General features: G+C 46.6%; 2 protein-coding genes across 2 annotated transcripts in view; one reads left to right on the forward strand and one right to left on the reverse strand.

The window, feature by feature from the left end:
* Nucleotides 1–24,962, reverse strand: part of LOC147737261 (uncharacterized) — a 365,313-nt gene that overhangs the window by 321,844 nt on the left and 18,507 nt on the right. The gene's annotated exons all lie outside the window — the stretch shown is intronic.
* On the forward strand, nt 1,811–15,157 carry LOC147737266 (uncharacterized). Its single transcript, XM_086942449.1, has 3 exons — nt 1,811–2,705; nt 2,775–3,067; nt 14,976–15,157. The coding sequence occupies exons 1-3, from the start codon at nt 1,834–1,836 to the stop codon at nt 15,155–15,157; spliced, it is 1,347 nt and encodes a 448-aa protein (XP_086798575.1). The 5' UTR covers nt 1,811–1,833.

The following is a 24,962-nucleotide window of genomic DNA, read 5'->3' on the forward strand; positions in this document are numbered from 1 at the left end:
ATTAATTAATAGTATATATTTTTATATTAGCTGTTTGGTGCCGGTCCATATGACTTTAATATCTGCCTTTGGGGTTCTATGTTACAACTTCATAGGGTACATGTATCCTTTGTGAGCTTAATAAAATGTTGAAAATTCTACAAATCCTCCCTCCTACATCCAAGTACTTTCATGCTACCATTCTACACTCTGCTCTGTCTGGAAAAACAGCTCAACATTTTCCAAATTCTGCATTAATTTGGCTTGTAAATTATATTTTTGGAAATGTACATGTATTAACTATTTCATTTTAATACTCTAGGTGATTGAAATTACGGACGAAGAAAGCAAGATTTAGCAATAAGCAACTGAATGTCAGTGCCATAAGAAGGATTATTTTGAAAAATTGAAGGACATCCAGCATTCTACGTTTAAATAATTTCCAAAAATCTAGGTGTGGCGAGGAAAGTACTATACCTGTAAGTGAAGTCTCTAATTTTGCATTTCATTAACCCAGAGCAAAACCATATCTGTGCACACAGCATCAGAAATAATGTAGAAAGACCACTTCAGCATCCTCATCTGAAATATTATCAGAAAGACAAACTGCCTCAGCATGACAGAATAACGTTCATCTAAAGCATCATGTAATTCTAGAGAGGAAGCACACATTGCATAAAAGAAAGTTATAACAAAAGGTATCTTCTGCATACCATCAAAGAAAAGACGCTGAAAGAAGACTCTGAAGCTGACACATTGACAAGCAAAAGATTGAAAAATCACCTTTGTTCAACAACCATTGTTAACTAGTTACACAAGTTTGAGACTATCTGCCTCTGGATAGAACACCTCGACCCACTCTGCTCACTCTTGCGAAAACCTTAAAATTTCACCACTTTATTGTGTTCATGACCATCTCAGATTGTTTCCTTTTTATTGTGTACTGTTCTGTAATTCTATGTAAATCGCCTCAACATTATCTGCTGTGCATGAGTGATATGTAAAACTGTTAATTATAAAAATGGATTAGATGAGCACCGTTGCGCTATAGGTAATGTAAATAAATCCTCGTCTTCGGAACTACAAACCTTAACCTTACACCAAACATAGAAAGGATAAAAGGAACTGATGTTCTGCTACTGGTGATCCACAATAGTACTGTGCATGTTCTAACGCCCTCAGTTACTGCCATTACATCAGTGCAAAAAGGTACTTATCAGTTTAATCATTAAATATCAGACCAACACCTCATTACTGCATTGCTAAGAACCTATACAAATAGATTGGAGAGAAACATCAGTCACAAAATAATTTACTGCCGGAGAGGCTATTACCTAAAGACTATTATCTACTAGAACAATTTCAACAGGTGTTACAGGGCTGCTTCCAGACATATTTTGCTCAATTCAAGTGTTAAGAAGATTACACGCAATTTCTTTTAGAGATAAATGCTGAACAATATCTAAACAAGCCCAACTCTAAAATCAGGTTCACTCTTACTGTGGCATAATAGTAAGAGAAAACTAAACATAGAGATATTAACCCTAGGAATACACCTTCTAAAAGCACTGTTAGAACAAATTCAGTGTTCAAACCCGCCTCAATCAAGGCAAAATAACTGAAATTGGGGAAAAAAGTTACTTGTGCCAAAAAAGATACAGCTATAAATCTTATCTCACAGAATTTGACAGAATGCACACAGGGAATAACCACTCTCAGTGCAATGTATGCCAAAAAAGTTTCATGCGTAAATCTTATCTCACTGAGCATATGAGAATCCACACTGGGGGAAATCACTCTCCGTGCAAAGTATGCCATAAAAGTTTCAGGCGTAAATCTTATCTCACTGAGCATATGAGAATCCACACAGGGGAAAAACCTTATCAGTGCTCTGAATGCCAGAAAAAGTTTAGTATCAAAGCGAGTCTATATCGACATGCATTAACCCACTCTGTGGAAAAACTTTACCAGTGCGCTGAATGCCAAAAAAGTTTCAGCCGTAAATCTTATCTCACTATTCATATGAGAATCCACACTGGGGAAAAACCTTATCAGTGCTCTGAATGCCAGAAAAGGTTTTGGAACAAACCAAGTCTTTCTCGACATGTAATAACCCACTCTGGCAAAAAATCTTACCAGTGCTCTGAATGCCAGAAATGTTTCAGTCAAAAAAACATTCTCACTCAGCATAGAAGAGCCCACACTGGGGATAAACCTTACCAGTGCTCTGAATGCCAGAAATCTTTCATTTACAAACACAATCTCACTCTGCATAGAAGAATCCACTCTGGGGAAAACCCTTATCAGTGCTCTGAATGCCCAAAACATTTCAATTGTAAATCACTTCTAACTGAACATTTGAGATTCCACACTGGGGAAAAACCTTATCAGTGCTCTGAATGCCACAAATGTTTCAGTACAAAAAGGAGTCTCACACATCATATAAAGATCCACACTGGGGAAAACCGTTATCAGTGCACTGAATGCCACAAATGCTTCAGTGAAAAAAGGAGTCTCACACATCATATAAAGATCCACACTGGGGAAAACCGTTATCAGTGCACTGAATGCCACAAATGTTTCAGTGAAAAAAGGAGTCTCACACATCATATGAAGATCCACACTGGGGAAAACCGTTATCAGTGCTCTGAATGCCAGAAATGTTTCCGAGACAAAATAAGTCTTTCTCAACATACAATAACCCACACTGGGGAAAAACCTTATCAGTGCTCTGAATGCCCAAAAGAGTTCAAACTTAAATCACTTCTAACTGCACATGTCAGATTCCACACTAGGGTAAAACGTTATCAGTGCTCTGAATGCGACAAATGTTTCAGTCAAAAAAACAGTCTCATTCATCATATAAGAACCCACACTGGGGAAAAACCTTATCAGTGCTCTGAATGCCACAAATGTTTCAGTCTAAAATACAGTCTCATTCATCATATACGAACCCACACTGGGGAAAAACCTTATCAGTGCTCTGAATGCCAGAAATGTTTCAGTGACAAAAGCTGTCTCATTCAGCATATAAGAACCCACACTGGGGAAAAACCTTATCAGTGTTCTGAATGCCACAAATGTTACAGTGAAAGAAAGAGACTCACTCAGCATATAAGAACCCACACTGGGGAAAAACCTTATCAGTGCTCTGAATGCCAGAAAAATTTCAGAGGTAGAGATGGTTACAAGCGCCATAAGAAAATACACCATCAAAATTATTCAGTGCTGTCTCCGGCTCGTACAGCTTAAAGTCCTCCACCGGATTTATGTGACTGGTCCTCGCCTGATTCGTATGGGATACTCTTTGGATGGGTTGTGTAAGCTTGGATGCGGCCTAACGGGCACTTTCCTCCATATACTCTGGGAGTGCCCGGCGGTTGTGCGGTTCTGGAGTCGAGTGCATGCTGTGATGAAGGAGGTCACGGGTGTTGCGTTGTTGCCTGAAGCTAGGCGTTGTTTGTTGAATGTTTGGGAGCCGACTGATTATGATGTGGCGCAGACTCAGTGGGTGACCCTCGGGAATATGATTGCCAAGAGAGATATTGCACAGTTGTGGGGATCTCAGAGACCGCCCACGATCTTGGCATGGAAGGTGAATATGGACTGGTGCATGTTTAGAGAGAAGACAGTATATGTGCCGCGCGGCAGACCCAAAAAATGGGGGAAAGTCTGGGGCCAGTGGAACTCCTATCGTGGTGAAATATGTTCACCTCCCTTCACAGACGTCTCGGATACTCCACCTTCCCCCTGAACCGACATTCCTACTAATGTTTCAGCTATAATGTTTCCTGGCTTGCAATTCCCCTTGCTTCCCCCCCATCCCGTATTGTCGATTGTATCAAACTGATACGCATTTCCTTCCTCACAGGACGCTTCACCATTTGTAATGATTTTATTGCCTTGTTTAATTTTTGTTCATGTTCAATTTCTGTTGTGAATGCCAGAAATTCCTATTTAATTGGCACAGCCTCACTAACCATAAGCGGCTCCATACTGATGAAAAATCTCATGAGTGTTCTGAATGCCAGAACAGCTGCAGAGAAAAACACTATCTCACCATGAGAAACTCCACACTGGGGAAAATCCTTGTGCCATAAAAGCAGTGCAGGGAGTGCAGTGGCTCTGATCTAAAGCGGGCTGTCCGAGCTCTCGGGGGTCCCAGCCGGGTTAAACAAACAGTTCTGTCTAGATGGCAGCTGCTGGCAGCCAAGATGGTGGCTTTTACTGCCTGTCTGTGTTTATTAAGCTGCTGTGAGTGTACGAGGTTTGATGGGTTCAGATAGCTGCTGCGCTGGAGGGAGGCGGAGGCCCGGCTTGGGCTGACTCGTGTGAGCTTCTCCACTCCGGCCGTGCTGGGTGGCAGCTTCTGTCCGTCGCTCAAAGTGAGAGATTCTTTCGTGCGTTATAGGACTTAAAAATGCGGTTTAGATTTTACATCATGCTAGTACAGTGTCACTGCAGAGGATGTCACGTGCCTGATGTGCAATTGGAATATATACTCTGGGATGAAACCGAAATAGCAAAAACACTGCAGGGTCCGCACCACCCGACTAGATTTGAACCCGTGGGTTTTGGAAGATAGCCCCTCCCACTGCAGAGATAAAACTACTGTACCTGTTCCTGGTTTGCTAGGGTCCAGGCTCTTTTCGGTTCCGACTGCTGGCTGCTTTTTTGCTTGGGCATACTCCCTACCAGAGTGCTCCTGGCCAAGTGTGCTGCTAGCTGCCACCGTAGGACTGATTTCTGTGATTGTGAGTTCGGAGGGCGGGGGACAGTAACCCACATTATGCTGACTCTTCCCTGCCCCAGGCATACGCCCATTGTCCCGTATATTCTCATGTAATCAGCGGAAGTGTTGCCTTTTGTATTTGAAAGCTTTTGTAGGTGGCTGAACCTGTATTCTGAATTATGGAACCTGTTGACATCAAATGAACGGAAGGGCTGCTATTTGATTTTAAATATCCTTTTTATGGTTACAGATGTATTATTGTATTTAGTAGTGTATACATTAGTTTATTCTACCAAGGCAGATATATGCTAATAATGAGAGACTTGTCAATTCTGGCTGTAACAAAATAGTTCGGATCCAACTGCGCTGGGTGGGTTGGGGGGAGGAGTGATGGGAATCTTGTCTTCGGTGTAGCAGGTGCAGGTTTCGTGGGTCCCACCATGATTTGCAAATCTATTGCTCACCTGTAGGGGTCTGTCAGCATTCCTCGGTCCCTGAAACCAGACCAGGGCATCAGTTTATTTACATTTTTGTAAACAAACCCGTGCCGATTCAAAATATCTTTTCATCATCCAGTGTGGTGTGGACTGTCATAGAACATGAAACTTGCCTACTGGCCTGTCATTTTTTGAAACATTCTGTGAAAATGTTACTAAGCATGTACTTCGGAAATTCCTCCCCCCGGATTTGTATGGGTTTGTGGCACACAACAATTTGCTATGTTGAGAAAGGAACCCATATCCTTGTGCCCTGCCTTCTTTAATTCAGTACCCTTTAAAAACTCTTTAAGTTACAACGAAGCTGAAAATAACACTCTTCAGGTTTGTTGATTCACAAAGCGTTTTAGTAGTTAATTATTTTTTATCTTCGACTTTGGAATCAGAGCACCACGTGGTTGTGAATGTGGCATCTGTGTTTCATAAAATATATCTATTTGTGTGACATGGTATTTTCAGCACTCTTCACAGCAGACACCAATTTTTCTATATATATATATATATATATATATATATATATATATATATATATATATATATATAAATATATATATATATATATATATTCACTGAAAAAAACATAGGTTTCACACCAGTTATCGTTAGGAATTAGCCTTTAAAAAACCTAAGAAATTCACTGAAAAAACCATAGGTTTCACACCAGTTTTAGTTACCTGGAAATTTTACTGACATAAAACCATTGAAATTCCCACGTTATAGTTAGTTGGACTCACTATAACTTGCGCGCCTGCAATGCACTGCTGATGACGTCACATATTACATCACTCATGACATGGTCAGTGACATCACTCATGACATCACTCATGACACCATCCAGTGAATGTGTGTCTTTTTGAAAAATAAATATGTTTTATATATGTATTTGTAAAGGACGATGGAAGAATAAATGGTTAAATAAGTGTGTAAATGGATGTTTTTTTTTAAAGAATTGATTGGTTAACTGCCTTATTAAGTGTATCTTAGTGAATACATATATTAGCGAGTAACGTTTAAATATTGTAATATATGTATCAGTGTTTCACTTTGTGTATAAGTAGCTGCATGGGTTGGTGACTGACTCACTGTTTGTATGTGTTTTGAAGACAGCATATGTGCAGGACTGTATGGGTGGATGAGTGTGTATATGTGTGTGTTAGTGAGTGAATGACTGTCTCACTAGTGTCTTTATCAGTAACAAGATATGTTTTAATCTAGTATATGTGAGTATTGATGTATATAAGGGAGTATATGAGAGAGTGAGAGATTGTAAGAGTTCCTGTTTAAATAAGTATGTGTTTCTATAAGTGATTGTTTAAGTGAGTAAGTATGTGTAAGTTTCCTTAGAAGTAAGGTGGTAGTGTGTGTATAGTTGTATATGCAAATAAATGGATGTTCAGTAGTTTATTTGCATGTGTGAGTAACTTTTGGATGACTGTCGGTGTGTAACAGGATGTATAGGTGTATCACTACATATGATGAGTGAGTACATGTATGAGTGACTATATAGAACTGTTGGTGAATGAGTGGATGTGTATATACATGGTAGAATTACTGAATTGGTTGTTGTAACTGGTATGGGTATCTCCATTTTTTTGAAAATGTTAGTTTCTATTTTTGAATATGTGTTTCAAGGGTTACATTACACTGAAAGGATATCAGTCACTTTCTCACAAGGATGGTGTCATCAGTGATGTCATGAGTGATGTCACTGACCATGTCATGAGTGATGTAATATGTGACGTCATCAGCAGTGCATTGCAGGCGCGCAAGTTATATTGAGTCCAACTAACTATAACGTGGGAATTTCAATGGTTTTATGTCAGTAAAATTTCCAGGTAACTATAACTGGTGTGAAACCTATGGTTTTTTCAGTGAATTTAATAGGTTTTTTAAATGCTAATTCCTAACTATAACTGGTGTGAAACCTATGGTTTTTTCAGTGAATTTCAAAGGTTTTTTAAATGCTAATTCCTAACTATAAGTCTCACTTTATAAGTAAGACTGTTAGCGCTCTAGTTGGTCTTTAGAACACTCTGGGACATTCTGTCATTGGGCTATAGTTGGGCTACATATGGCTGATATTTGGGCTACATTTGTTTTTTTTTGTCTCTGGTGGCCATCTTTGGGCTACATTGGGCTACATTTGGGCTCTAACATATATATAGCCCAATGTAGCCCAATATATATTTTTTCCAAGTTAATTTTCGTAAAAACCACTGGAGCATATATCTTGAGACATAGCAAAGGTACATCGGGCTACCAGTCCCTACAATTTTGCCAAGTTTGGTGGAAATCCATTCAGCCATTCGGGCTAAAAGTGAGTTTGACCGCCCTATGGAAATTAACACGGAGAAAACACGTTTTGGGACCCCCCTTTTATCTCGGCCCCCGCTTGACGAATCCCCCCCACATTTTCAGGGAAGGAGCGGAGCGGAGCGGGCCACCTACTTTGAGAAATTCGCAAAGATTCGTCCACTGGTGCCAAAGTTATTCCCAATAGAATGTTGCGGATTTCCTATGGAAAGTAGATCCTAACTATAACTACCTACTGGCGATCGCCAGTAGGTAATATATATATATATATATATATATATATATATATATATATATATATATATATATATATATATATATTCTCTGTTTAGTTATTCTTTGCTATTGGGTTTTAATTGTCTGTGGATCACAGCAGTTCACTTCTCGATACAGATTAGCCGTTGTTTCCCTAAATTGAAAATACCAGAATGTGTGCTGTATGAATCACTGTAACCTAACATTATACAGGGCAGAGCTTCAATGACTGATGCTAGCCAAGTGATGCAATGTTGTTTAAGCTGTTGGAGTCAGAGAGGGCAATGCAGTCAAATCATAGCTAGGAATAGCCTCCCTGTGCCTTATTATGTGACTTTCGCAGTGCCATCTTTTTGCTCTTCATTGTTTTGCTCAACATGTTTCTGATCTTAGCATAACAGCATTTCAAACGTAACCCAACTAAAGATGGCGGTCTGGAGAGCATGGGAGAAACCAATATTCCGCTTTCATTTTTGTGTACACAGTGTAAGATAACAGCCAGAGACGCTGTCTAGTGATGTATTGGTTTTGTCCAGACCCTCGGGCAGGAAAGAACAGGTGTCCTCCAAAGTGTCAGTGGTGCTGTACGCGGTAGGGATTGAGTAGTGATGTAGGCATTGCGGGTTGAGTGGTGATGTAGGCGTTGCGGGTTGAGTGGTGCTGTACGTGGTGGGGATTGAGTGGTGCTGTAGGCTTTGCGGGTTGAGTGGTGATGTAGGCAATGCGGGTTGAGTGATCAATCAATCAATCAATCAGTGACACTTATAAAGCGCGCTACATACCCGTAGGGTCTCAAGGCGCTGGGGGGGGGGGGGGGGGGGGGGGGGAGCCGCTACTGCTCGAACAGCCAGGTCTTCAGCTTCTTCCTGAAGGAGAGGTGGTCTTGGGTCAGGCGCAGGTCTGGAGGGAGGGAGTTCCAGGTCTTGGCGGCCAGGTAGGAGAAGGACCTTCCTCCTGTAGTCGCTCTTCGGATGCGGGGGACGGCGGCGAGGGCGTGGTTGGCTGATCGGAGGTGGCGTTTGGGAGCGTAGAAGTTGACTCGGCTGTTGAGGTAGCTCGGGCCTTGGTCGTGTAGGGCTTTGTGTGCGTGGGTGAGGAGGCGGAAGGTGATTCTTTTGTTGACGGGGAGCCAGTGAAGGTCTCTCAGATGTCCGGAGATGTGGCTAGTTCGTGGGATGTCGAGGATGAGTCTGGCTGAGGCGTTCTGGATCCGCTGGAGTCTCTTCTGGAGCTTGGCGGTGGTACCGGCGTAGAGGGCGTTGCCGTAGTCCAGTCGGCTGGTGACGAGGGCCTGGGTGACGGTCTTCCTGGTCTCGGTGGGGATCCACCAGAAGATCTTCCGTAGCATGCGTAGGATGTTGAAGCATGCCGAGGAGACGTTGTTGACTTGCCTGGTCATGGAGAGGGAGGAGTCCAGGATGAAGCCCAGGTTGCGTGCATGGTCTGTCGGTTTGGGTGCGGTGCCCAGGGCGGGAGGCCACCAGGAGTCGTCCCAGGCGGAGGGAGAGGAGCCCAGGATGAGGACCTCCGTCTTGTCCGAGTTCAGTTTCAGGCGGCTGGTCGTCATCCACTCGGCTACCTCTTTCATCCCTTCGTGCAGGTTGGCTCTGGCGGCGGCGGGGTCGTTGGTCAGGGAGAGGATCAGCTGGGTGTCGTCGGCGTAGGAGATTATGCTGAGGTTGTGTTTGCGTACGATGGCCGCGAGGGGGCTCATGTAGACGTTGAAGAGGGTGGGGCTCAGAGATGATCCCTGGGGGACGCCGCAGATGACTTCGGTGGCCTCTGACTTGTACGGTGGTAGGCGGACTCTCTGTGTTCTTCCGTCGAGGAAGGAGATGATCCATTCCAGCGCCTTGTCCTGGATTCCGACGTTTCTGAGGCGCCGTACTAGGGTGCGGTGGAGGACCGTGTCGAATGCCGCGGAGAGGTCTAGGAGGATGAGGGCCGCTGTTTCTCCGTTGTCCATCAGGGCTCGGATGTCATCGGTGGCGGCGATGAGGGCGGTCTCGGTGCTGTGGTTGGCTCGGAAGCCGGACTGTGAAGGGTCGAGGGATCCGTTCGTCTCGAGGAAAGCGGCCATCTGCTTGTTGACGGTCTTCTCGATGACATTGGCTGGAAACGGGAGGAGCGAGATGGGGCGGTAATTCTTGAGGTCGGTGGGGTCCGCTGTTGGTTTCTTGAGTAGAGCGCTGAGTTCGGCGTGTTTCCAGCTCTCAGGGAAGATGGTGGTGTCGAAGGATGTGTTGATGATGTCTCGCAGGTGGGGTGCGATGACAGCGTCGGCCTTGTTGAAGACGTGGTGAGGGCAGGGGTCGGTCGGTGATCCGGAGTGGATGGAGTTCATCGTGCGGATGGTGTCTTCGGTGCTGATCGGGGTCCAGGCGTGGAGGGTGGTGGTGGGGGGTGGTTGTTCGGTCATGGTGTGCGTTGGTTGGTTGTTGAAGCTGTTGTGTATGTCCGCGATCTTGTTGTGGAAGTATGAAGCGAGGGAGTTGCAGAGGTCTTGCGATGGGGTGATGTCGTTGTTTCCTGCGCTGGGGTTGGAAAGCTCTTTCACGATGTTGAAGAGTTCCTTGCAGTTGTGTGCGTTGTTGTCCAACCGGTCCTTGAATGCTGTTTTCTTGGCGGCGCGGATCAGCTGGTGGTGTTTCCGGGTGGCAAGTTTGAAGGAGGTCCTGTTGTCCGGTGTCGGTTCCCTTCTCCAGACTTTCTCGAGGGCTCGGCAGTTCTTCTTGGAGCTCTTGAGTTCGTCGGTGAACCATGGGGCTTTCTTGCTGCGGGTCTGCTGGGCGGGGTCCTCAGTGGGGCGAGTTCGTCCGCGCAGTTGCTGATCCACTTCGTGAGGTTGTCGGCGGCCTGGCTGGGGTTCGCTGAGCTGGCAGGAGGGTGCTGGCTTAGAGAGGTGGCGAGCTGGTCTGCTGTGATCTTGTTCCAGCTTCTGCGGGCGGACTGTTGCTGGTGGTGGTGGGTCGTCGTTCTCTTGAAGGTGAAGTGGACGCAGCTGTGGTCCGTCCATTGAAGCTCTGTGGCGTGGCTGAAGTTGATGTCCTTGCTGGATGAGAAGACAGCGTCGAGTGTGTGTCCGGCGAGGTGGGTGGGGGTGGACACCAGTTGCTTGAGTCCCAGGTTGGCGAGGTTGTCGAGCAGGGTGCTGGTGTTGCGGTCGTTGTTGTTCTCTAGATGGAAGTTGAGGTCTCCCAGGAGGATGTAGTCAGCGGAGGGGAGGGCATGTGGGCTGACGAAGTCGGCGATGTCCTCGCTGAATTGTGTGCGTGGTCCAGGGGGTCGGTAGATCAGGGTGCCTCTGAGGGTGGTGTTCGGGTTGGTGTGGATCTGGAAATGCAGGTGTTCGGCGGTGGTCAGGGAGTTGTCGGTGCTGGTCGTGAGACGGGTGGTGCTCCTGTGGATGATGGCGATGCCTCCTCCCATCTGGTTGGCGTTTCGGTCCCTCCGGACGATCTTGTAGCCCTCTGGGATGGCGATGGCGATGTCGGGAGCTGAAGAGGCGTTCATCCAGGTCTCCGTGAGGAAGGCAACGTCTGGAGCTGTGGTGTCGAGGAGGTTCCAGAGTTCGATGGCATGTCTGTGGACGGAGCGGGTGTTGATCAGGATGCACTTGAGGTGGGTGCTGCTGGTGTTCGGCTTGGTGGGTGCTGGTGCGAGGCAGGTCCGGATGCAGGTGAACTTGCAGGCGTGGCAGCTGAAGGGTCCGTGGGTACGTCGTGGAGTGGTTTGATGGCATTCTGGGAGTCGGCCGGTGTTGAGAGCGGTGAGGGTGGCGGCGGAGTACGTCAGGCGGGTCGGTCGGGGTCCTCGTGGGCCAGGGGTCCTGGCCCTGGGCGCGGTCCAGGCGCAGACGGGCGTAGACGGGCTTACCTTTGGCGCGCCTTCGGCGCACAATCGGCGCGCCCGCTGCGCGTGACCGCTGCGCGTTCGCACGGTCGCCATTTAAGGCGAAGTGCGCGGGTGGGCGGAGCAGCTGGGAGGCGGGAGCGGGGAGGGTACAGAATGGAAAAAGGGGCGGGGAAAAGCGGCGGTGGCGGGAAGGGAGGGCGGAGGGCGGCGAGGTAGGCGGACAACAAGGAAGGAAACCACAACACGGGGGAAACAAAAAATTAAACAGAACGAGTGGTGCTATACGCGGTGGGGATTGAGTGGTGCTGTACGCGGTGGGAATTGAGTGGTGCTGTAGGCGTTGCGGGTTGAGTGGTGATGTAGGCGTTGCGGGTTGAGTGGTGATGTAGGCGTTGCGGGTTGAGTGGTGCTGTACGCGGTGGGGATTGAGTGGTGATGTAGGCGTGGCAGGTTGAGTGGTGATGTAGGCGTTGTTTGTTGAGTGGTGCTGTACGCAGTGGGGATTGAGTGGCGCTGTAGGCGTTGCGGGTTGAGTGGTGATGTAGGTGTTGCGGGTTGACTGGTGCTGTATGCGGTGGGGTTGAGCGGTGCTGTAGGTGTTGGAAGTTGAGCGGTGCTGAACGCGGTCGGGGTTGAGTGGTGATGTAGGCTTTGGGGGTTGAGTTGTGCTCTAGGCGATGCACATTTTCAGCAGGCACACTCCTCCAGCCGTCAGTGCACACTTTCACCAGACATACACACCACCAGTTGTCAGTGCACGCTTTCATCGGGCACAAATACCACCAGCCGTCAGTGCACGCTTTCACCTGGCACACACACCACCAGCCGTCAGTGCTCGCTTTCACCAGGCACACACGCCACCAGCCGTCAGTGCACGCTTCCACCAGGCACACACAGCACCAGCCGGCAGTGCACACTTCCACCAGGCACACACACCACCAGCCATCAGTGCACAATTTCTACAGGCACACCCACCACCAGCCATCCGTGCACACATCATTTGTTACCACATCCACAATTAACTATTGTAGCAATCGCAGTATGGCGCACTTTACTTTTAAACATATTCATCTAAAGCGCAGCATGCCACCATTGCTACAAAAATAAATACACATTTGCAATGCCAATAGCTCAAACTTAATGCGAGACCTATTGCATTGCACTGGGTGAACTCTCCCCTGCCTTTAGGAATGTAACTACTTGATAATCGGATATCCACACCTGGGTGGACTTTTTGACTAACCTGCTTATACAAATTGCACTTCATCAAAATTGTGGACACAGATGCCATACTGAAATGGTTTGTACGCAATGAACCAATTTCACGCCACACAATTCCACAACTACAATTCCAATCCAACCCACATAATTTCACTACACACCACATGCATACACTCCATAACACATGGCTAAAAGACATTGCCATTTACAATGCCATTTGCTCTAACTCAAATAAATCCGAGACCTATTGCATTTTGTTAATGTTGTTAAGCCGAACTTTTTGAGCGCACGGCTACCCCAAAAGGGTGTCCCGGAGCTTTACCAAAGAGGCCCAGAGAAACAAGAAACCAAAGGCATACACACTACAGTCACAGCGGATTACTTGGTAAAGAGCAGAGTCTTCAACTCCTTCCTAAAAGCCAGGAGGTTGTTCGCTTTCCGAAGAGAAAGTGGGAGCTCGTTCCACAAGCAAGCTGTCACGTGTTGGAAGGATCGACCTCCCATCCGGACACGTTTGACCACAGGCACCTCCATTTTGGCCAGGTCCGCTGACCGCAGCGACCTCCGTGGCACATAGAAAGCAATACGCTTCCTCAGATAGTTGGGACCAATCGTATGGAGGGCTTTAAACGCCAGAGTGAGGAGTTTAAATCTGATTCTCCCAGAGATTGGCAGCCAGTGCAACCTAGCTAGGAGCGCAGAGGCGCTGGCTCTCCTGGGCAGGCCATAGATGGCTCTGGCCGCCGAATTCTGGACAATTTGCAGTCTGGATAACAGATACTTAGGAAGGCCTGCAAAAAGCGCATTTGCATAGTCCAGGCGGGATCCCACAAGCGCCTGGACTACATTCCTACGATACTGCAGTGAAAGCAGAGGAAGGAATTTCCTAAGCATCTTAAGGATGCCGAAGCATTTCCCTGCTAATCCCAGAATGTGTGGACGGAAAGAAAGATCATCGTCAAACACCACTCCAAGATTTTTTACCTGAGAAGATGGTTTCTCAGGGGGGAACATGTCCTGGGGCCACCATGTCTTCCAACCCGGATCAGGGGCACAGCCGAAAAAGAGCAGCTCAGACTTGTCTGAGTTGCATTTCAGGCTGTGCCGCTGAAACCACGCAAAGACTGCACTCAGACAGTCCTTGATTTCAATGCTTGTTATTCTTGTGTAGAGTCTTGGAGGGTAGATTCTGCTGGTTCTAGAGCTCTTGGGCTGTCTGGTATCTACAAAATACTCTTGCTGCTTTAAGGTTCAGTACACTTCTGGGAAACTCATAACCTTGTGGGCTGGATCCATATTTTTGAACTCCCACTTGAAAAGGGTGTAAGTAACGTGTGCCCATCTCCCTTTCACAATTTGCATCATGCCTGTCCTATCTATCCTAGACAATTATTGCAAGTGTAAAAACGAGCCCCCTTTCACAGGACTGGCCCAACGGAAACTCTTTGTTTTGTAGCACATTTCTGGTTTTTTTTTGCATTTTTCAAATCATTTGATTTTGGGGATATTAAGTGTTTACAACAGGAGTCTTCAACCTTTTCTGAAGTGAGAGCTACTTCTGATCAGTGAAAGTCTTGAGCTACTCAAGGCTAATCATCTTGCACATTGTTATCAGACAGTTTGTCAAGTTGGGCCTTTTAGATTGAAGACCCATCATCTGTCTGCGCCTTCCGCGCCACGGTACTCCTATGATCTCAAGAAATGTAAAAGAAAATGTAGGCACCAATAACAATTTTGGAGGAAGAATTACAGCCTATTGTTCAAACACAGTTAAATCACTTTCATCATTTGCTTATAAACATTTAGCAACTCCCAGCCAAAAAGCTGTGATGAACTAACCAAATTCTTTTTTCCAAAGTAAATAAAATATTCCTGAATTTTAAGATAACACCTGATAATCTTTAGGGACAGATACAGTGGAGTAACGTATGGTGAGTAAACTAACTTACCATTTCCTGGTAATGAGTACATTCACCCCACTTTCTGAAGACAAAGTCTCTAATCTTATCAACACTATGAAATTTGGAGCCCTGTAGATTCTTGCCCTACAATCAGTTTCAGCTAGAATTTCTGCTCATCTCCCTTTGTTATGACAATGGTGCTCAAGTCTGTCTTTTTTCCAGATGCTTGGAAAAAGGCTTTGATTTTGCCACTTCTAAAGACTATTTCCCTCGATCCCTCAGATGTAAAGAACTACAGATCCAAATTGGTCCTTCCTCTTCCTTATGAAATTAAAGAAAAGGCCATGAATCAGATTACCACCTTTTTTGAAAATACTGACTTTCTGGATCCTACTCAACAGTAGAGTTTAGACCCTACTATTGTACAGAGTCAACCTTAGCGGCGGTAACTGAAGAGAACAGATCCATTGTGGATAGAGGAGATTAATGCAGCCTTGATCCTATTGGATCTTTCGGCCACATTTGATACGGTTAACCATTTCTCTTTGGTAAGCCGTTTAGAAAGTGTAAGCATCAACGGTACTGCGATCAAACTGACCAGGTTCTTTTTGTCAAACAGAGAGCAATTGGTATCTTTGGAAGATTTGACCTCTGCTCCATTTTCACTTCATTGTGGGGTTTTGGGGATGTTCAATAAGGCTGACTTTGCCTAATGCATACAGCACTCAATTTATTTAACTAGTTCGAGCCTGTTCGTTCTCTACATTCTTTTATGCCAGTGATACCCAAATAGTGGTATTGGTTACTGTAGAACCTGAAAAAGTGGCAAAAGATTTTAGAACGAGTATGACTAGTATCGCTAATTGGATGCGATTTGGTAAGGATTCCTCCTTCTGGATCACCTTTTGGTGGCCACACAGTCTCGAGCCCCTTCCACTCCCAGTCCAGAAGGCTAGAAATTTGGGTAGTCGTCTTGACTCAAACCTCACTTTTATTGGCCACTACAATCAGGTAACCTCTTCCTGTTTCCTTATGTTAAAACACTCAATGAAAATCTTGCCCTTCCTTCCCATGAAGCTTAGGAAAAGTGTTATCCTGGCTCTTGTCGTATCAAAAATGGATTATTTCATTGATCTTTATATGGGCTCAATAGGTTGCAAACCGTCCAAAATGTGGTAGCAAGAGTGATGAAGAACCTCCCCAAATTCTGCTCAGCCTTTGAAGCCATTTAAGACCTCCATCGGCTGCCCATTAGGACAGGAATTAAATTCAAAGCCTTATGCTGTGCCCACAAGGCACTGCATCAGATTGGCCCTCGCTTCCTACAAGATGCTCAAATGACATGCCCCTTCTCGTACTCTATGGTCCAGCAATACTAGGCAGGTATGTTTACCCAGAATAAAAAGTGTCCATTGGGTAGGAAGATGTTTCTCTTACTCCACCTCCAAATGGTGAAACTCTATCCAATCATTTGAGGTCAGCCTCAACTATTGAAGTTCAGGAAGGAACTTAAGACGTTTCTTTTCAGGCCATAGTTTAATGTTCTCATCTAACTGCTAGGCAAATGTTTAGTTATTTTATATCCCTGACTGTCAGGTTTCAAATGACACTAGTGCCAAGATGCCTTTTTGGTAATCGTGCACTTGGTAAAAAAAATAACATTTACATTATCAGACTCTGCTAGATGCAGCCTGATGATAATAATATAAAATAAACACAGCCTTCCCTTAACTTTAAAAGGAAAATATGACCTTGTTCTTATTTAAAAATGAACTCAAAGCTGTGAGATAATCCAGTGGCGTCTGGGAGCTACTGGTAGCTCGCGATCGACTGGTTGAAGACACCTGCTGCACATTTTATAAAATTCAACCAAAAGCCATTCCAAATATTTAAGACTTATTTTCTTACCATGCTCCACTTGATATAATTCTTTTACTGGGCAAAGAGTCACCATGAGCCACCTGCCACTGTGAGATGAGGCACATTTCCCCACGTCAGCGGATTAACACTTTCTACAGTATATTGTTATTGTAGTGAATCTTATATGGTTGTGTCCCGTTCGGACAGGTTTGTATGTCCTGGACTGAATAGCTTTGAAATGTAACGCTAGTACAGTTGTTCAAATGTCTGACCTAGATTTTTCAAACCATTCTTATATTTCCTATGTATGTATTCGTTTAGGTACCACCAGTGAATTCACCACTCTATGAAGATTAATATGATCACTGGATGGTTTTGTATATTAAAACCCTTCTTTATACTTATATTGGTTTGAACACCATTTTTAGGTCTCGCTTGAGCCAGCCCGAATGTGCTGCTCTGCGAGGCTTTTAGTAAGGGCTTTAAACTCTGAACACACGCTTGTGTTTGTGCTTGTGCTTGTTTATCCTTGCTGTCTCTCTTTATCACCTTCTCCTTTTCTGCCTTTCCCTCTCTTGATTTGGGACCTTTTCAATGGTTAACAAAAATCTGTAAAACCTGCTGACCGATCTTTGTTCTTTTAATAAGGCGTTTTGTTTTATCACCATGTGCCTGGAAGCTATGGCAGATTGGAGTACGACAAACCCATGAAAAATGGACCTCGTCTGACGGTTTCTGAGCAGTAACCAAGAAGAAATGAATTGCGTGATAGCTTGGAGAGATAAACTGACCCGTCAGAGATCCCACGGCAGATCTGTGGAGACTCAAATTCACGAGCTCCTTCCTGCAAGGAGTTATGGGAACCAAATCATGCACACTCCGGGGCACGTCGTGCCCTCTGACCTTTTGCAGGCAACATATTTAATTTTAAATCCCTCCTTGCACAAAAAAAATTCAGAATGCCTAAGAATCCATTCTTTTGAAGTCCAGAGCGTGGGATCTGTTTTTCTATATCTATGCGTTGTAATACCAAATAATGAAAGCGCCTAGATTTTTGCACCATATAAGTCAAGATAGTTTAAGAGAAAGCTGTGTGCTGCCCCCTAAATCTGTTCCCTGCGGCGCGTGCACCATTCCAGGAATCTGACCCAGGGCTGGAGGCTCCCGCCGCATTTCTGTGCTTTGGTAGCCTGGTTCCTCGAATTTGCCTTCTGAAACTTTTAACCACGGTTTGTCCAAAATGCCTTCAGTATTGATACAGTGCCTATTTATTCCTTTACATTTACTTTCCAGTTGCCCTAGTAACATTTTCTTTTTGGGAGGAGGTATGTTTTTGATAATTCAGATGTAACTCCTGTAGAGGCGCACATTTCCACAAAGGATATTGCATTCACAGTGTTTCCTTCCTGCTACATGGGAGATGGGTTTGGCCCGGAGTGTAAAAATCATCCAATTTTCTTTTGTATATTTAGAAAGCTTTTTTCCTATCCTTGTGCTTGCGAACATGAATTGCGCAAAAAAAATTCAGAATGCCTAAGAATCCATTCTTTTGAAGTCCGGAGCGTGGGATCTGTTTTCTATATCTATGCGTTGTAATACCAAATAATGAAAGCCCCTAGAGTTTTTCACCATATAAGTCAAGATAGTTTAAGAGAAAGCTGTGTGCCCCCTAAATCTGTTCCCTGCGGCGCGTGCACCATTCCAGGAATCTGACCCAGAGCTGGAGGCTCCCGTCGCATTTCTGTGCTTTGATAGCCTGGTTCCTCGAATTTGCCATCTGAAACTTTTGGAAAGGGGCGACCATTCGGTCCCCCCGAACGTATGGCAGAGTACCACGATCCCCCCGGGAAGCCATCTTGGGCGGGAGGCGAGTCTCGGCTGGTATGCCCGAAGCGGCGTAGCCGGGGCGCGCCTTTTCCCGCCCTAGAGTGGGTTGGCCTAGACACGGACGCGGCTGGCCACGCCCTTGGGCAGGCAGGGGCGGGTTTACGCCCGCCCTGAAGACGGATAAAAGGAGAAGTAAGACCAGAAGGCATCCTCTTGTTCCTGTGCTCTGAAGCTGCACCTCCTCGCTGCACGTGAGCTCGAGACGGAACGAAGAGCCAATTTTGAGCGTTGTAATCGTTCTTGTTTGTTTTTCAGATACTCTGTCGGAGAATGCCGAAGAAGGCGGGAAAGCGAATGACTACCGACCAGATGCTACGTGTTCTCATGAAAGAGGTGACCGACCTAAAGAGGCGAATGGATAAAGACGAGGAAGGGGGGCCGAAACGTCCTTTGGCGGGAGCAGCCCCGGGAGGAAAAGGCAAGAGGCCCAGGAGGGGAGCAGCTGGGGGAGACATCCCGGGTCCCAGTACCACGCTCGAAGCACCCACTCCCGTGCCGGAGGAAGGGAACCCGATTCCCGTAGTGGTCACTCCCGTGTCCGGGGAAGATATGCCGCCCGAACTGGCAGCACAACTAGCAGCGTGGTTGGGTAAAGGTAGCGAGGGCGCCACGGCTGTCGACGCGCAGGTCTTGATGAAGCAACTGCGTGAAACACGGGAAGCAGCGAAGGTATCCACGCCGGCTGCGGCAGTAGAGAAGTCACAGGGGACTGGTTCAGTCGCAGAGACAGCGTCCGGTTCAGGTAAGCGGCCATTGCCGATTGCGAGAGATGAGTCAGCACCCTCTCGAAGGGAAAAGTTGGGTCAGCATGTCCCTGTAGCTATTAAAGAAAAGATATGGGCAGGGGAGTATGTAAACATCTTCTCGTTGCTTACTGATCATTATGAGATGGAGCATGTTAAGGGCCAGAAAGACCTCATGCATCCGAGTGTTTGGCGCGCAAAGATGGCCGCCTTTAAGGTAAATGAAAACATTGGCAATTGGGGCAAAGCGTGGGGGATTTTTTCATCGATCTTGGGGGAACGAAGGCCCGAATTGCTACCCGAATTGCCGATTTATCAGTCACGGATCATGGGGTACTCTGTATCACACGAGGGTAATCATTGGTTCTGCTATGATAATCTGTTCAGAAAGGCAAAAGAACATGATAAAAATTTAACTTGGGATTGTTATGATTCTGTGTCCTGGTCCAAAATGGAGGATACTGGTATGTTGAAATTGCCATTGGTAGGGAGTAGCGTTGGCGAATCCTCCCGCCAATATGCGGGGACGCCCTTTCGATCAGGTACGGGTACCGACAGTCACTCGAGGCCTACCGGCAATACAGGTAAAAGGGGGGTTTGTTGGAACTTTAACAGGGGTAAATGTACTAGGCCCCAGGGGTCGTGCAAATTTAGACACGAATGTAGTGGGTGTGGGCAATCATCCCATCCTGAGTCCACGTGCAGAGCCAAAACGGGTGATAACGGGGGTAGAGGAAGCGCCAAACAGGTCTAACATAGTCCGAGGGGCGCCTTTACCTACCCCGATTGATACCTTGGTAATGATTCCCTGGCTCAGCGAATACCCGGATCGTGCTTCCGCTGGGGTGTTACGGAACGGGTTTTCATATGGTTTCCGCATCCCAGTGGGGGACTTTCAAGGAGTAGAGAAATGTAAAAATCAGATATCGGTCTTGCAGCATACGACCGTGGTACAGGAAAAGATCCGGAAGGAGGTTACTCGAGGTCGAGTCGCCGGTCCGTTTAGTGTACCCCCGGTTGCTAACTTTGTTTGTTCTCCTTTAGGGGTGGTCCCCAAGAAGGACCCGGGGGAGTTTCGGCTGATACATAATTTATCAGCCCCACGTGGTGCTTCCGTAAACGAAGCGATAGACCCGGAAGTGTGTTCGGTGCGGTACGCATCCTTCGATGAGGCCGTAGCCATTTTGAATCGCCTGGGGCCCGGTGCGCTGATGGCAAAATCTGATATCGAGTCAGCGTTCCGGTTGCTCCCGGTACACCCAGACGATCAGCGTCTCCTAGGTTTCATGTTTCAGGGTCATTATTACATGGATAGGTGTATGCCGATGGGGTGCTCTATATCTTGTGCCTATTTCGAGAAATTCAGTAGTTTCCTACAATGGGTCTTCACAAAGAAGACGGGTTTCCAACATGTGATGCATTATCTCGATGATTTTTTGTTCCTGGGGGCAGCCGGGGATCCGGAATGTGGGCAGGCTTTGGCTGCATTTTGTGTCTTAATGAATCAGTTTGGCGTGCCATTGGCACCAGGTAAGACTGTTGGTCCTTCGACTTGCCTCGAGTTTCTGGGGATCGAGTTGGACTCCGGAGAAGGTTGTTTCCGTTTACCAGGTGACAAAGTGTTAAGGTTCAGGTCATCCCTGCAAATGTGTATAAGTGAATCTAAGGTTAAGCTGCATCAATTACAGCAGTTAGTGGGACAGTTGAATTTTGCCCTGAGAGTTATACCAATGGCCCGCCCCTTTTCCCGCTCGATCGCTCAAGCCATGGTCGGCCTGAAGGAGGGCCATCATCGCACAAGGCTCTCGGCAGAGGTCCGCCAGGACATGCGCATTTGGTTGGCATTTCTGGCGGATTTCAATGGTCGAGTCGTCTGGAGCAAACCGGCCGTGTCCTCTGAGGAGCTGGGGCTGTGGACAGATTCGGCAGGGAGCATAGGTTTTGGTGCCATTTTTGGCACTCGATGGTCTGCACAAAAGTGGCCGGCGTGGTGGCATGACAGTGGACTGACAAGTAACATTGCTTTCCTGGAACTTTTCCCCATTTTGGTGGCCCTGAGAACGTGGCCCGAAGGGTTCAGAGATCACTCTGTGGTATTCTGGTCTGACAATATGACCGTGGTTGAGTGTATCAATAGCCAGGCAGCACGATGCAAATGGATTTTGAGGCTGCTCAAAGAAATCGTATTACTATGTATGCAATTGAATGTGCTATTCAAGGCAAGACATGTCCCTGGGGTAATGAACCAGGCGGCTGATGCCCTTTCTCGTTTTCGTATGCAGGCCTTCTGGGGTTTTCTTCCCACAGCGGACCCGGAGCCGGCACCCTTTCCCGAAGCTCTCTGGTCTCTCGGTGCCCCAAACTTCGTAACCTTGTGGGAGAGAGTTTAGCACCCAGGACAAGGAAGGCATATGAAGGGGCGTTCCGGTCCTATTTTGCCTTCTTGGGGACTGCTAGAGAGGAGCTTTGGGGCCAGGAGGAATGGGTAGTGAACTTTCTGATGTCTTTACATCTGGCAGGGAAATCGGTGGCCACGGCCCAGAGGCATCGGGCGGCCATTTCCTTTGTTGCTAGGGCTCATGGGATCCAGGACCCGACAGCGTCTTTCGTTGTACAAAAAGCGCTACGTGGGTGGCAACGCCTTGAGGGTCGCAGAGTAGATGAGAGGCGCCCGATAGGTTTGGATAGGTTGGCCCAGTTATTATCCAGACTCCCTGCAACTTGTTCATCTCAGTTTGAGACAGTGTTATTCCGAGCCGCTTTTACGCTGGCATTTCATGGGGCTATGCGGGTAAGCAAATTAGTGGCAAGGAACAAGCAGGATGTGACGGGAGGGCTGTGCGCAGAGCACGTACAGATCAGAGGGGAGACAATGACTGTCTCGTTTGTGAGGTCCAAGACCGATCAGAGTGGGATGGGTGACTGCATAATCATACGCAGGATTCCCGGGTCCTCCATATGCCCGGTGAAGTGTTTAGAGGATTATTTAACACGAAGGGTGGCATCATGGGGGGGGACCTTGTTGAGACACGCTGACGCCACCCCACTGACAAGGTTTCAGTTTCAGCGGGTGCTTGCGATGTCGATTACAGCTGCGGGCTTGAACCCGGGCGAGTTTGGGACCCATTCCTTTCGGATAGGGGCTGCTACAGAGGCTACAGCCAGGGGTCTGAATGTGGAACAAGTTAAACGGGTGGGGCGTTGGTCCTCCAATTGTTATAAGAGGTATGTGCGTTTGCACATGTTGTGAAGCTGTAATGATGTACTCACGCTTCTTGTTTGTTTGGTTTTCAGTTACGCAAGCCTACGAGGCGGGGCGGTCTATGCAGTCGACCCAACACCGGGCCAGCGGTCAGACATCACTGGCTGTGAAAAGGGAGGTGTGGGTCGTGGGCCACTCATACGTGAGGCGTGCCGCGGACGTATTCAAGACAGGTGACATGATTCACGTGGCTGGGGAATACGGGTACAGTGTGCCCTTCTACGGAAGGGGCGGTCTCTGTATTGACCAGTTTCAGTCGTTTTTCGAGGGTTTGCTAGGGCGGACGAGGTCACCGCCGTCTGTAGTCATAGTACATCTTGGGGGCAATGATTTGGTCACCACTGGTAGACGACTTCTCCTTGAGGCAATGCTTTCCACTGTAAGTTGGTTAGCAAGGAGAGTTCCAGGGTGCACAATTGCGTGGTCCCATATGATCCCACGAAAAGTGTGGCGGGGGGCTTTTTCTGTTTCAGCTTTGAATCATTCTGTAAGGAAAATTAATAACAAAATGAGTAGGTTGTTCCGTTCCAATACACTGCATTCTATTTCGCATGGTTGTATTAATGTGGACAGTATGTATTTGAGGGATGGTGTTCATTTGTCTCGGGTGGGGAACGAATTACTCATAGGAGACCTGATAGCTTGGCTAAAGACTTTATGACATGACCTTTAGGTAGAAGTGTTGTGGGGGGTCCGGATAGCCGGTCAACTATCCGGTCCTGTGGCGGTAAGGTCATGATCGGTGAGCACTAATTGGAAGATCCCTATGAGTGGGCGTCACCCATTACGGATGGGAGCGCGCGGGGGAGGTGGCCATTGGCCCCTCAACGGGGAGGCGGTCCCTTCTAAGGATGGGTCGCCGAAAGGAAAGGAAAGGCGGTCAAGACCCCTTCCTGGGTAGGAGGGGTTACAGCCCCCTCCTGGGGAATTTCCCGGGGCCAGGACGTCTGCGACGGCAGATGTGGTAAGTTGTGTGGGGTTTGGGGGGGGGTCTACGCTACCTTCTAGATACCTCACACGAGTCCTCGTACGACCTTTAAGTGGCGTCGAGTTTTATTGGGGCCCCCGTCAAGTCAAGGGAAATTGGTAAGTTGCACTTGAGGTACGCCTCTGTGCCGCCCCTCACAAGTGAGGGGGATATTTATGGGTTAGGGATCTTGACACCGGTTACGACCTTGCCGTTGGCCCTTAAACGTTAGGATGTACAATTTCAAAATTTCAAGTAAATGTTTTGTAGGATGTTAGTTCGGCTAGGAGGACCTTTGTATTAGAGAATATGTTAAGGTTAGCCAAACATCGCAATGTGGTTATGAAATTGTACATAATATGAAACTGTTAATTTTGTTTTTAATTTTGTTTCATATTTTAATAAATACGGCCGGGAGGGTCACTCCCTCCCGTCTTCCAAAAACTTCAGAATTGTTTCCGGTTTCCCATCCTTGGGGATTTGTGTTGAGAGGGGATGGCGGGTATCTCAGCCATATAACCACGGTTTGTCCAAAATGCCTTCAGTATTGATACAGTGCCTATTTATTCCTTTACATTTACTTTCCAGTTGCCCCAGTAACATTTTCTTTTTGGGGGGAGGTATGTTTTTGATAATTCAGATGTAACTCCTGTAGAGGCGCACATTTCCACAAAGGATATCGCATTCACAGTGTATCCTTCCTGCTACATGGGAGATGGGTTTGGCCCGGAGTGTAAAAATCATCCAATTTTCTTTTGTATATTTAGAAAGCTTTTTTCCTATCCTTGTGCTTGCGAACATTAATTGTATTAAAAATACAAGCCTTGACTGAGCCAATAGACTCTTCGATAGATATTGTATGCTGTGTTTTTCTCTGCCAGGCACACAACATATAGACTGTTCACACACTTTCTGTTGTATGCTACTTTCTGGGCAGACCAACTCTAAGCCCCTCTCTACTTCTATCCTCATGTTAGTGCAGCCCGATGCAAACAGAAATTGTAATGTATTGGCAATTATATAACGCTTACTACCCCTGACGAACATTGAGGCGCTTTTTCGGCAAGTAGCACGCTACTCCAGGATCCAAAAATGGTTAGTGATGAATTAGTGTAAGGAAATATAAAAATAATTTGAGAGCTGGACATGTTGGTCTGTTGGTCTGTTAGTTGGGTTCAAAAAGATAGTGGAGGGATAGAAGAGGGAAGGGTTTGCATTTATATAGCGCCTGCTACCCCTGATGAATTGTTGAAGCGCTTTTCGGCAAGTAGCATGCTACTCCAGAATCCAAAAAGATGAATAGATAGATCATTTATGGTGGGTAGGTTGTTTTATTATACACACACAACCGTACGAAAATTAATAAAATTCTGTTGTAAAGTGGTATCCAAGAGGCAAGTATAGTCTCTGATAATAATGTATACAATACTGATAAGTTTTAAGTTGGCTTGCCAGCAAGACTGATGCCATATAATGTTGATGCAAAGTCA

The sequence above is a fragment of the Lissotriton vulgaris genome, chromosome 1_1 (genome assembly GCF_964263255.1).
Source record: "Lissotriton vulgaris chromosome 1_1, aLisVul1.2, whole genome shotgun sequence".
Taxonomy (NCBI): Eukaryota; Metazoa; Chordata; class Amphibia; order Caudata; family Salamandridae; genus Lissotriton; species Lissotriton vulgaris.

Coding starts and splice junctions, on each gene's coding strand:
- LOC147737266 (XM_086942449.1), top strand. CDS start 1,834: ATGAGAATCCACACAGGGGAAAAACCTTATCAGTGCTCTGAATGCCAG. Junction 2,706..2,774: donor ACTGGGGAAAAACCTTATCA/GTGCTCTGAATG, acceptor ATTCCACACTAG/GGTAAAACGTTATCAGTGCT. Junction 3,068..14,975: donor TGAATGCCACAAATGTTACA/GTGAAAGAAAGA, acceptor TCTTTTTTCCAG/ATGCTTGGAAAAAGGCTTTG.